At 40.6% G+C, this 12,700-nt stretch overlaps 1 protein-coding gene across 1 annotated transcript in view; it reads left to right on the top strand.

Annotated features, from left to right (window-relative positions):
* Nucleotides 1-12,700, top strand: part of tep1 (telomerase-associated protein 1) — a 36,749-nt gene that overhangs the window by 18,297 nt on the left and 5,752 nt on the right. Inside the window, exons 31-48 of the mRNA XM_034104321.2 lie at nucleotides 1-50; nucleotides 340-454; nucleotides 972-998; nucleotides 3,004-3,214; nucleotides 3,863-3,983; nucleotides 4,429-4,553; nucleotides 5,273-5,372; nucleotides 5,818-5,973; nucleotides 6,378-6,599; nucleotides 7,652-7,708; nucleotides 7,848-7,983; nucleotides 8,897-9,145; nucleotides 9,576-9,730; nucleotides 10,184-10,291; nucleotides 10,631-10,735; nucleotides 10,856-10,985; nucleotides 11,710-11,795; nucleotides 12,022-12,148. The exon at nucleotides 1-50 is cut by the window's left edge and continues 39 nt beyond it. Of these exons, the coding sequence (XP_033960212.1) occupies nucleotides 1-50; nucleotides 340-454; nucleotides 972-998; nucleotides 3,004-3,214; nucleotides 3,863-3,983; nucleotides 4,429-4,553; nucleotides 5,273-5,372; nucleotides 5,818-5,973; nucleotides 6,378-6,599; nucleotides 7,652-7,708; nucleotides 7,848-7,983; nucleotides 8,897-9,145; nucleotides 9,576-9,730; nucleotides 10,184-10,291; nucleotides 10,631-10,735; nucleotides 10,856-10,985; nucleotides 11,710-11,795; nucleotides 12,022-12,148 (2,280 nt within the window). The remainder of the gene's footprint in view (nucleotides 51-339; nucleotides 455-971; nucleotides 999-3,003; nucleotides 3,215-3,862; nucleotides 3,984-4,428; nucleotides 4,554-5,272; nucleotides 5,373-5,817; nucleotides 5,974-6,377; nucleotides 6,600-7,651; nucleotides 7,709-7,847; nucleotides 7,984-8,896; nucleotides 9,146-9,575; nucleotides 9,731-10,183; nucleotides 10,292-10,630; nucleotides 10,736-10,855; nucleotides 10,986-11,709; nucleotides 11,796-12,021; nucleotides 12,149-12,700) is intronic.

Raw genomic sequence — 12,700 nt, 5'->3', positions numbered from 1 at the left:
CCTTCCTGCACTGTGAGGCCGACTCTGTCCTGCACCTGCCTGCCAGCCTGGTAAACCACTCCTAACACAAGTTAAATAAAGCATGAGAAATAAATAGGTCTTCTGAAAAACAAAATACTCTGTGTCTTCACTTTGAACTCTCATCAAAGTGTTTCAATTGAGTTTTATCAGAAGTCCTGCACACCGATACTCTTTTTTTGTTGTTTTTGAGTGAGAGGGTTTCAATACCCTACGTTCAACATTTTAACATCATTTGTAATTCTTCCAAAACAAATTAAATAAAAACATATGAACATAAATTATATTGTATTTAACTGGTTTATATTTGGCTTTGGTCAGATTCAAAGTGACCAGCTGGAGGCTCTTCATTCCCTGCTCTCCAACTACTACTTCCTGTATGCTAACGTGCGCCACGGCCTCATGCACCACCTCCTGGAGACCTACAGCTTGTATGGTGAGCATGCTTCACTGTACTCTATGATGAATGTGATAACGATTCAAAGGTTTTATTGTCATATGCACAAAGCTACAGTGTACAAATGGCAATGAAATTCTTCTGAGCTGAGCTCCTCCAACAATGCAATATATATAATAAAATACAAAATAAAAAGTAGTGCAAAAAGTCTACATGTAAATAGAATATGGGATATGTTCAATAACAGAATATGAAATTAAATAATGTAAACTAAGACTGAATTAAATACGGTTTATTGCGGTGAAAACTATTTATATAAATTAGTATATTGCAAGATGACAACAGGAATGTTTTTTGGGGCACTTAACCGAGCTCAGGTGTTTAGCAGTCTTATGGCCTGTGGGATAAAACTGTCCCTGAGTCTGGCGGTTGTCCTTCCATTGTGTGAAATGTATCTGAAATAGTTGCATGGGCAGGTTTTCTCAGCAAACCTCGTCTTTATAAAAGATAGCTTTACAAAAAATCCTAATCCTGTGAAATATTTCCTTTCCTGCAGATGACAAGCACAAGTCTGCACCCTCATGTAAGTGCTGGCAAATACATTCATCTTCAAGGTCACCTATTGTGCAAAATCCTCTTCTTCATGTCTCTTCTACATCAACATGTGTCCCCTCTTCTTCATGTCTCTTCTACATCAACACGTGTCCCCTCTTCTTCATGTCTCTTCTACATCAACATGTGTCCCCTCTCTTCATGTCTCTTCTTCATCAACATGTGTCCCCTCTTCTTCATGTCTCTTCTACATCAACATGTGTCCCCTCTTCTTCACGTCTCTTCTACATCAACATGTGTCCCCTCTTCTTCACGTCTCTTCTACATCAACATGTGTCCCCTCTTCTTCATGTCTCTTCTACATCAACATGTGTCCCCTCTTCTCCATGTCTCTTCTACATCAACATGTGTCCCCTCTTCTTCATGTCTCTTCTACATCAACATGTGTCCCCTCTTCTTCATGTCTCTTCTACATCAGCATGTGTCCTATCTTCTCCATGTCTCTTCTACATCAACATGTGTCCCCTCTTCTCCATGTCTCTTCTACATCAACATGTGTCCCCTCTTCTCCATGTCTCTTCTACATCAACATGTGTCCCCTCTTCTCCATGTCTCTTCTACATCAACATGTGTCCCCTCTTCTTCATGTCTCTTCTACATCAACATGTGTCCCCTCTTCTCCATGTCTCTTCTACATCAACATGTGTCCCCTCTTCTTCATGTCTCTTCTACATCAACATGTGTCCCCTCTTCTTCATGTCTCTTCTACATCAGCATGTGTCCTATCTTCTCCATGTCTCTTCTACATCAACATGTGTCCCCTCTTCTCCATGTCTCTTCTACATCAACATGTGTCCCCTCTTCTCCATGTCTCTTCTACATCAACATGTGTCCCCTCTTCTCCATGTCTCTTCTACATCAACATGTGTCCCCCTCTTCTTCATGTCCTCTTCTACATCAACATGTGTCCCCTCTTCTTCATGTCTCTTCTACATCAACATGTGTCCCCTCTTCTTCATGTCTCTTCTACATCAACATGTGTCCCCTCTTCTCCATGTCTCTTCTACATCAACATGTGTCCCCTCTTCTTCATGTCTCTTCTACATCAACATGTGTCCCCTCTTCTCCATGTCTCTTCTACATCAACATGTGTCCCCTCTTCTTCATGTCTCTTCTACATCACCATGTGTCCCCTCTTCTTCACGTCTCTTCTACATCAACATGTGTCCCCTCTTCTTCATGTCTCTTCTACATCAACATGTGTCCCCTCTTCTCCATGTCTCTTCTACATCAACATGTGTCCCCTCTTCTTCATGTCTCTTCTACATCACATGTGTCCCCTCTTCTTCATGTCTCTTCTACATCACCATGTGTCCCCTCTTCTTCACGTCTCTTCTACATCACCATGTGTCCCCTCTTCTCCATGTCTCTTCTACATCAACATGTGTCCCCTCTTCTTCATGTCTCTTCTACATCACCATGTGTCCCCTCTTCTTCATGTCTCTTCTACATCAACATGTGTCCCCTCTGTGGAAAGAGACTCTGAAAGTTTCAGGAACAAAGATTCTCTCTCTTTTTGATCCATTTCTATAAAAACCTGTCTGAAAATGAGCTGATCAGATTTTGGCCACTTTGTGATGTCATAACGATTTTTTGTCTTGCGTAACCATTAGCCAATCAGAAACCACGGTAACCCCCCCCCCCCCCCCCCCCCCCACCTTATCACCTGAATCTCCTCCTAGAGCACCATTGAGTTCTTTGTAACCAAATCTCTCTCAGAGGGGCGTGGGGAGGGGCTCCTTACTTTCATCTGAAGTAACAGACAGAGAATCAGCACTTTAGAAACAGGGCTGAAACAGAGGGCATTATGGGTAATGCTGCAATGATCTGTTTGCTGTTTGGAGCCAAACACTTCAGAGACATGTTCTGTATATATCTGAGAGCTGTGACATATTGATGAGAAACATTATAATAGGGCACCTTTAAATTCCTGCCAGGTGTTATTTATGACTTCTTGTTTCTCTTCGTGCTCTCAGTACACTATGAAGGCCGTCTGCAGGACTGCCGGAGTTTCCTGCAGCGTCACGGCCGCCTCCTCTCCTCCTGGCCGGCTCTGTTCGTTCAGCAGGCCCTCAACGAGCCTTCATACAGCTCCGCTCACACCTGGGCACAAGGCCTGATGGGAAAAGGAGGAGCGCGGGTAGTTGAGTGGCAAAACAACGACCGTAAGATTCATCACGAGACCAGGTAAGCAGGTTGTATTTAATTTTTTCAAAGTCAGTTTATTGTCAATCTTTCAGTTTGTGTTTTGTGTTACAGACAGAGAGATCGAAATACCGTAATCCTGAATACAAAAATACAATATATACAAATATGTATATCCTATATATACACAATCAACAGACACATTTATACATATGCACACATTAAGATAAAAGCACAACAATCAATATACAAAATAACAGTCACTTCAATATCATTGGGAATGTACATTAGTGTGTGTGTGTGTGTGTGTGTGTGTGTGTGTGTGTGTGTGTGTGTGTGTGTGTGTGTGTGTGTGTGTGTGTGTGTGTGTGTGTGTGTGTGTGTGTGTGTGTGTGTGTGTGTGTGTGTGTGTGTGTGTGTGTGTGTGTGTGTGTGTGTGTGTGTGTGTGTGTGTGTGTGTGTGTGTGTGTGTGTGTGTGTGTGTGTGTGTGTGTGTGTGTGTTAAAGTCCAGTGGGCAAAGTGGTTAGAAAAAAGTGCTTTTAGGATAGTTCCCTTAATTCAATATATGCCGGTGCGGTTTTTCGTAAATCTGTTTAATTCGACCGGTTTTATTACGTATTCATCTTCAGACATCTTCTATTTCTTGTACGTGTAGGAATGTGTTGATGGTCTGCTGTGTTCCTTCGCAGTGAGCTGGTGTCGACCTTCTCCTCTGAACCCACCTGTGTGGTGGTGAGCCCGGACGCAGAGCTGATGGTGGTTGGCACTGGAAAGGGAACGCTGCATTTCATCCACACTCAGACCGGACAGGTACAGACCCTTTTTCCACTAGAAAGGTTGTTTTTTTGCCTCCCTTTTAAATGTGTCAATGTATTATCACGATGCCCACTTTTTACTGGATGATTCGTATTTATTGTTTCGTATTGGCAAATGAGTAGAAAACCTTCAGTATATTTAAATGCACACAGGAAATCAGAAAATCTGACTACATGTACTCTGTAGGTACCATGTGTAAAGGCAGAAGGTTAGTATCAGCTCTCCTAAACACGACCTGTTCCCTTTTATCCTGACATACTGTAGTCGGTGACACTCTCCTTGTTTCTTGTTATCTTATGCACATGCTAATATGTAAAAAGAAAAGAAAATAGACACTCCAGGAGACATTTTGTTTGAATGTCTGACAAAAAATACTGTTCAGTTTTCATGCGTCTTACTTTAACATCTAATGTGAACTCTCTGTCCTGGCTTTGAACAGGAAGTGAAATCGCTGGTGAGCAGCTGTGACGGCATCTCCAGCTGTGTCTTTCTATTGGACGGACGTCTTGCCACAACCTCCTTTGATGGACGAATAGAGATTTGGGACATCGGGAATGGCTGCAGGTAAGAAGAGAGATTTCATAAATTGTTTTACACATGACAACTGTCCCGTTTCTTTGTTTGAAGACCAAGAGTTGGTCAAAAGTAGACCAGGAAGCTTCTCGTAAAGTTTAACAGTGTTTATTAATGTAGGTTTACAAAGGAGCACAGCTGCGGTTCCTTTATTCAATTCACTGATCCACATTCCACATAAGCGGTTAGCGGTTTACAGATGCATGAATAAAAAGAGACCGTTTCTCTCTAACATCGTATTTATAGGTTCCCCCTCGTATTTAGTCTTCTTCCATTGGCTGACGTCAACGGGGGCGGGTTTTCTTCTGTAGTCCTCTGATGACGTAACTATGGCGCATCTCTTATGATATTTTATTATACAATTCTTCTGATGTTTGTTGGTCATTAAACACGTAATAATAGTAGTAATGCAGCGTCGATGAGTGAGAGTTGGAGACGTCGTGTTTAGTACGTCATTCTCCTTATATTCACATACACGATGTACTATTAGCGACATGCTACTGGCTAAAAACTAATAACAATCTGAAACCGGAACTCCAAGGTGTCCCACATCCGGTCCGGGGGAAAACACTGCTACAGTAAATGATGTACCTTAAAGTTCCGGCACAATATATCGATTATTTCTCACACAACAAATCCAGGGTTTTTCTTCGGACAGTTTTTTGGAACAGGCGAGTGATTCTTGACTAAACTGTTGCTTCTTCCCGCAGGACGGCTCTCATTGAGGGCCACACTAATGTGATAACAGCTAGTGCCCTCACTGCAGACAGGAAGCACCTGGCCACCGTGTCTCTGGACTTCATGCTGAAAGTGAGTCTCAAGAACATCACGTCATTAATTCTGCATTCCTAGAAAACCCATTTCCTGCAGCTAATAGGGATTTGAATATCTATAATGGAATTGAACGCAATCACATTAAACTGTCAACTTTTATTAAATTGTACCTTTCACAAAAAAAACGATTAATGTTATCTATCCTTAAATATGTGATCAGAATCAGAAACGGGTTTATTACCATGTAGGTTTACACGGGCGAGGAATTTGACTTGGTGCCGTGGTGCATACATAAAAGTAAAAACAAGAATTAAAAATACAGGTAGAGAACTAGAAAAATATTTAAAACAATGTAAAATATAACAGTATTTACATCGCAATGGAATAAAATGTGGAAACAAAATGGCAGTAATAAAAAAAAGAAGTGAAAACAGATATTGTTGTACATTGTGTCCATTAATGTGTTTTTCTGATTTTGCAGGTGTGGTCCTCGACTAAAGGTAAAGAGGTGGCGGCCCTGCCCAGCTCCAGCCCTCTGAACTGTGTGACCTTTGACCCTAAAGGTCACCTGCTGGCGGCTGGGTGCTGGGATGGGAACGTGATAATGTGGAACTGGCTCCAGAATGAAACTCTCACGGTGAGTTATCAAGATATTTTTATTAGTCAATTTATTGAACATGTTGGAAACAAAACAAACAATAATAATAATTCTAATTACAAAGTGAAGCAAAATAAAAAAAACGTTCAAGGTGTACAAAAATAAATTCTCAAATAGTTTTGTTCAAAAGGGGCAAGAAGAATCTTAACACCGTTTCTGGTCCTCTAGCGTTCATTCTTCATGCAAATCATGGTTTAGGTCATTGTCAAGATATTCCTACAGGGAGCTTAAGTCACTTTCATGCTCACTACTCCAGGTAGTCTGTTGGGGCTGAAGACAAGTACATTTCATTTTATAATGGAGCAACTGTTACAAAATCTAATTTCCCCGGAAAAAATTAAATATTGTGATTGGGACAATTTCTCTTCTTTGTATTCCCTCAGTCCCTGTGCGGTCACCAGAGCTCAGTGCGCAGCCTCTCCTTCTCCCCCTCCTCCTCCTCCTCCTCCATGCTCTGCTCCGGCTCCATCTCTGGAGAGGTGCGGGTGTGGTCCGTGCCCACCTCCACCTGTGTGGGGTGTTTCCAGGCTCACAGTGGGGCCGCGGAGGTCCTCACCTTCCTGGATGAAGGGAGCTTGCTGCTGAGCGCCGGCTCCGATCACATGGTGAGGCTGCCCTCCTGAAGACTGGAATAATAAACTCCTTCTAATTAAAGGTCACCTATTATGCAAAATCCACTTCTTCATGTCTCTTCTACATCAACATGTGTCCCCTCTTCTTCATGTCTCTTCTACATCAACATGTGTCCCCTCTTCTTCATGTCTCTTCTACATCAACATGTGTCCCCTCTTCTTCATGTCTCTTCTACATCAACATGTGTCCCCTCTTCTTCATGTCTCTTCTACATCAACATGTGTCCCCTCTTCTTCATGTCTCTTCTACATCAACACGTGTCCCCTCTTCTTCACGTCTCTTCTACATCAACACGTGTCCCCTCTTCTTCATGTCTCTTCTACATCAACATGTGTCCCCTCTTCTTCATGTCTCTTCTACATCAACATGTGTCCCCTCTTCTTCATGTCTCTTCTACATCAACATGTGTCCCCTCTTCTTCATGTCTCTTCTACATCAACATGTGTCCCCTCTGTGGAAAGAGACTCTGAAAGTTTCAGGAACAAAGATTCTCTCTCTTTTTGTGCTGATCCATTTCTATAAAAACTTGTGAGCTGATCAGATTTTGGCCACTGTATGATGTCATAACGATGTTTGGGCTTGTGTAACCATTAGCCAATCAGCAACCTTCGAGCCAAACACTTGATATGCTTTGTATATATCTGAGACCTATAATATATTGATGAAAAACAGTATAATAGGGGACCTTCAAACAAAAACAAGCTACGATACAATGAGGATTTTTTTGCTTACAAGAAGCAGCCATTGCTAAAGCATTGGGAGAGTGAAACATGTGTTTTTTCCTAAAACTCAGATCAAGACACATCAGCTTTGTTGTCAATGCATTAGTCCTAAATAAGAATCCACGAAAATGCCTAGGACATCATGGGGGGTAAAAGTTTAGTTTAATGTTGGAATGCTATTTTTCTGATTATGAAAACACACATATAATAATAATGCATTCCCTTTTTTTAGGATGGAGCACACGGTCACTATATTTAAAATAATAATAGCCTGTGTGTCTTCTTGTCCTTCTGTGAAACAGCTGCAGCTCTGGTCAGGAGGACTCGGGCGTTCGGTCGCTTCATTAAAAAGTGATAACGTAAGCTCCCCTATGTGTCTTTCGTGCCACTTCATGTGATTGGCCATGATTTAAAGAATGATTGCTGCCAATAAAAAAAAAAAAAAACGTTTCTCTTTTTTTGACATACGCTTTATTTCCCCTCCCAATCGTGTTTCAGTGTGAGCAGGAGCCTCCTCTGAATAAGATGAAGTCTGCGTCCTCTCAGCCGGCTGCTCTCTGTGTGGCTGTTAACGGAGACTTTGCTGCTGTGGGTTACCACGGAGACGGCATCAAACTCTTCAGTCTTGAGTCAGGTGTGTGAATGTGCAAGGAAGGAAAATAAATACTGAATTATAGTATTTTCTAGATTGAATCACTGTATACATCAATCTGACCTATTAAACCAGTTTGTCTATATATATATATATATATATATATATGGACAAACTGGTTTAATAGGTATATATATATATATGACTTACTTATGTATTTAATTACTTACTGTCACGGCTGGAGGGCAGAATACATAGGACCCAAATACAGAATACCATTTCTTCTCTCTAATTACTTACTTACATACTCACTTACTTGATTACTTACTTACTAACTAACTAACATACTTACTTACTAACTAACTTAATTACTTACTTGATGACTTACTAACGTACTTACTAACGTACTTACTAAGTTACTTACTTACATACTCACTTACTTGATTACTTACTTACTCACTTACTTACTAACTTACTAACTAACTTACTTACTGACTTACTCACTTATTTTCTTACTTACTCAATTACTAACTTGGTGACTTACTAACGTACTTACTAACTTATTTAATTACTAACTTACTTACTTACTTTCTTACTTACTCACTTACTTATTTAGTTACTTATTTACTTATTTACTTACTTACCAACTTATTTACGTACTTACCAACTTCCTTACTTAATTACTTACTTGATTTCTTACTTACTTGATTACTTACTTGCTTGCTTACTTGATTACTTACTTGCTTACTTACTTGCTTACTTACTAACTTACTTACTTGCTTACTTACTAACTTACTTACTTGATTACTTACTTGCTTACTTACTTGATTACTTACTTGCTTACTTACTTGCTTACTTACTAACTTACTTACTTGCTTACTTACTTGATTACTTACTTGCTTGCTTACTGAACTGGTCGACAAACAAACCATTCCTGTTTCTATCTGAATGTTAGGAGAGAGGATCTGGGACTCGGGGTCCCTGGATGTTTCGGTGCTGTGCCTGCTGTGGGTCGTTCTGGACACTGAGCAGACCCAACCTGGGCTGCTGCTGTCGGGAGGAAGTGACAAACGTGTGAGGGTCTGGAAGAGAAAGCTGACGGAGGAGGGGCTGCTGGAAGGCCTGGAAATGGTGTCAATGTTTGGTGTAATGGGGGGCATCCTGGCATTCACACAGAACTCCACTACCCTGGCTACATCTTCAGGTATTTCAACACATGACATGGTGTTATACAGAATTGTCCCTTAAATGTTATTTTAAAAAAAAGTTTAAGTTTTCTACATCTTCAGGTATATTAAAGTGACAGTTATTCTGTATATATTGATTGTTGTGCTTTTATCTTAATGTGTGCATATTTATAAATGTGGCTTTGATTGTGTATATAGGATATACATATTTTATACATATTTTTATATATATTTGTTATTGTATTCTGTCTGTACACACAAACTGAAAAAGATTGACAATAAAGTTGACTGAGACTAATAATTTATGTTATATTTTCTATAGATGGATACTCCATTTATATATATATTTTCTACTGTAGATATGTATTTATTAGCATTTATTTTATTTTGTATAATATTTTTAACTGATGAGTATCATTTACCGCTCTGCTTTCCTTCTAAAATTAGAAAGCTTTCCCATTGCTCTGTGGAAGTTGAGCAATCGGACCTTCGACTGGTCTGACTTTGAGCCTCATGAGGTCCTGAGGGGCCACATTGGGGGGGTCACCTGTCTGGCGTTCAGCCCTGATGGTGGACAGCTACTCTCCGGTGGAAAAGATCAGGTAAAATACTATGTTTGTGTTTAAGTGTTGTAACTAGGCCTGTACCAATAGATCAAACTTCAATCATTTGTTTGCTGAGCAGTGTCTTTTTATTGCTTCCATATCTTCCCATCTGATATTAATATAGTATTTCTACACATTCTCAGTTTCTAACATTATTATTTATTGTATTTTGTCTTAATTATATTTGTTGAAAAAAGATAAACATTTCTAAAAATGTACTTGTATACAAAATATTTCCTTCAATCTGTATTCGTTGACGTTTTACTGCAGTCAAGTTAGCTCTACCGAAAAGAGACAGATCCCATATTATCGAAATATCTTAAGACGTTCATTAAAGAAAGTTGATAATTGGTCAAATGTAGGATTTTGTCCTAAAATATAGAAATGCATTTGACAGTAATAGAGACACATGTCGGGGTAACAGGTATAACTCAGTACTGTTTGTTTCAGGCTCTGATGGTGTGGGACGTGAGCTCGTCTCCTGCTGCCCTCTCCAAGTCGCTCCCTCACTCTCACAAAGACTGGATCACCGGCTGCGTTTGGACTCCAGACTGCGTGGTGAGTCTCCATTGAACCAACCTGAGTTACACGTCTACCCCCAGAAATACAGCTGTCACCTGAGAGTCATGTTTCTACAGTATACACAAAAAAGTACACAAAATTAGGTGTACTGATGCAAAATAATAGGATGTTTTTAGAAGAGCATTTAAATTATTGGAAACTGCAGTTCAAACAGAAATAAGTGATTAACTTGATCATGTGAATTTAAAACTGATCTAAATCTGAAGTACCTTCAATATATTCTCAGTTACACTTCCTTGTAGAAGACTTGATGTCATCTGTCGTATCTATTGAGTAGTGCTTGGTCTGTCCATAAAGTGCAGTATATTCTTTCAGATAAGCACTTCAAACGACGGCAGGCTTTGTTTATGGGATCTGCAGGCGGGCCAATGTCTCAGAGAAATCTCCTGGAAGAATCCTCTCACATCTGTCTGCTGTCTGGTGAGTCTTCATACATTTCAGAGAAAGTACCGAATGTGTCGTGTCCTTCTCCCCCTTTTAAAAACCTTTAGGATTTTAAAAGTATGGATGGTTGTGTTGACATGTTGTTCCTGTGTGCAGGGCCGGTATGTGATGGCTGGCTGTTCAGAGGGAGCACTACATGTGTGGAACTGGGAAACGAGCACCGAGATCTGCCACATTGCTGCACACAAGCAACACATTCACCACTGCTCCCTCCTACCGAATACAGGTGAGGCTGCTGGGAAATGAGTGCATGTAACCGGTGTCGATAAGCGGTGTCTGCGTTGTGTTGGTGCTGTTGTTGGATGAGACCGGAGCCGGCATACAGTCGAGGCGATCTCCGTTTAATCACTGACTATCTGACAATATACAACAAATCAGTCGTTATATCACAGTCAGGGGGGGCGGGGGGTGCCGCGCCGCCAGGGGTTTTGGGCCCCATGAAAAGATAATCTCATTGGTTACTTAAACGTTTTTTTCTTAATGTTCTACAATTGTTTGGGCCCCTGTCAGTCACGGGCCCTTAGAATCGTCCTAACTTTTCACCCCCTTACGGCGCCCCTCTCCTCTCATGTGGAACATTGACAAAAAAGGGAAGAGGAAACGTGAGGGACACAATATGAAGGGGGGGGGTGGGGTGAGAGTCCCCACAAAAATAATCTCCTGAGTACCGTGACTAAATTCTGGAGGTTTCGCCCACTGATTCTAGACCTCGTCAGGTATTGAACGTTTAATAAATAAAGAACACAGAATTATTCAATACAAAACACAGAATTTGTGTGATTATACTAAAAATGATTTACAAAGAAATATGTAACCCTAAACATCACTGCATATTCACAACTGTTACATACATACATAGATTAATTTACCTCTCCCTCTTCATATGATAATCTACGACAAAATTAGTCGTATTTTGAGATATTTCTTTTAATACCTGCTTTGTTTTTAAGACGAGAACAAAGAAATCAACCCAGAAGAAATGACTGTTTTGACTGCGTCTGATGATGGCACAGTGCAGCTATGGAAACCACTACAGGTCAGTCAAAAGGAATGGGGAAGTGGGTTTTAAATCAAACATTTCTCTCATATTATTAAATGTAATGTTTGTCCTGTTCATGCTAATAGTTTTTTTCAAACATGTTCTTGGGTTTATTTTCGATTTAGAGCAAGAGGGACGTTTCTTCCTGTTGTGAGCATAATGAAAGGGTGAATACTGTGTGTTGTTTGTGTGTCCTCTCTCACATGGTGTGTCTTTGTTACAGGTGGAGCACATCAGCACCTTCCAGGGTCACAGCGGGGCGATATGTGGAGTTGTTCCCAAAGAAGGTCACCCAGAATTCCTCACTGTTTCCGAAGACTGCTCATTGAGATGCTGGAAGTGGACAGCAGGTAATACTAGATCAGATCAGCGTGACTTTTTATTGTGTCTTTTAAAAAAATCTTCCAAAGTTTTTCAAGTTAAAGATCACATATCAAGCTCATTTATAAATACTGTGACATGTTTCCATAGGCGGAGTTTGACATTTGCGCTTGGGGGGGGAAAACCTTTTTTTACTGACGTCAGTACACAGTTCCAACTATTGCGTCGGGTGCTACGGATACAGTAGCAATAAAGCCAGCGCTCACCGCACTGAGTATGACTTTTCCACATACGAACACAACTCGTCCCGTCATGCACGTCTCATGCCCGCCGTACGCACACACTCATATGGGAGGGGCGGTCTCTCCCCCCAACAACAGCATTACATAACTGTAAAACTTATCATCGTATACTTATTTGATAACTACTATATCCCTTGGTTACTTGAACACGCTACAATATTATTAACCAGTGTCCTACTTAGTGCAGAAGTAGACGCCTTAAACATCCCAGAAATTGGACGTTTTAAAAATCGCTGCATATCCATTACTGCTAATTATTGTAATACAATAGCTGAATCA

This window comes from Pseudochaenichthys georgianus, chromosome 17 (genome assembly GCF_902827115.2).
Source record: "Pseudochaenichthys georgianus chromosome 17, fPseGeo1.2, whole genome shotgun sequence".
Classification (NCBI taxonomy): Eukaryota; Metazoa; Chordata; class Actinopteri; order Perciformes; family Channichthyidae; genus Pseudochaenichthys; species Pseudochaenichthys georgianus.
Note: the sequence above shows the minus strand (reverse complement) of the source record. Positions and strands in the feature narration are given on the sequence as shown.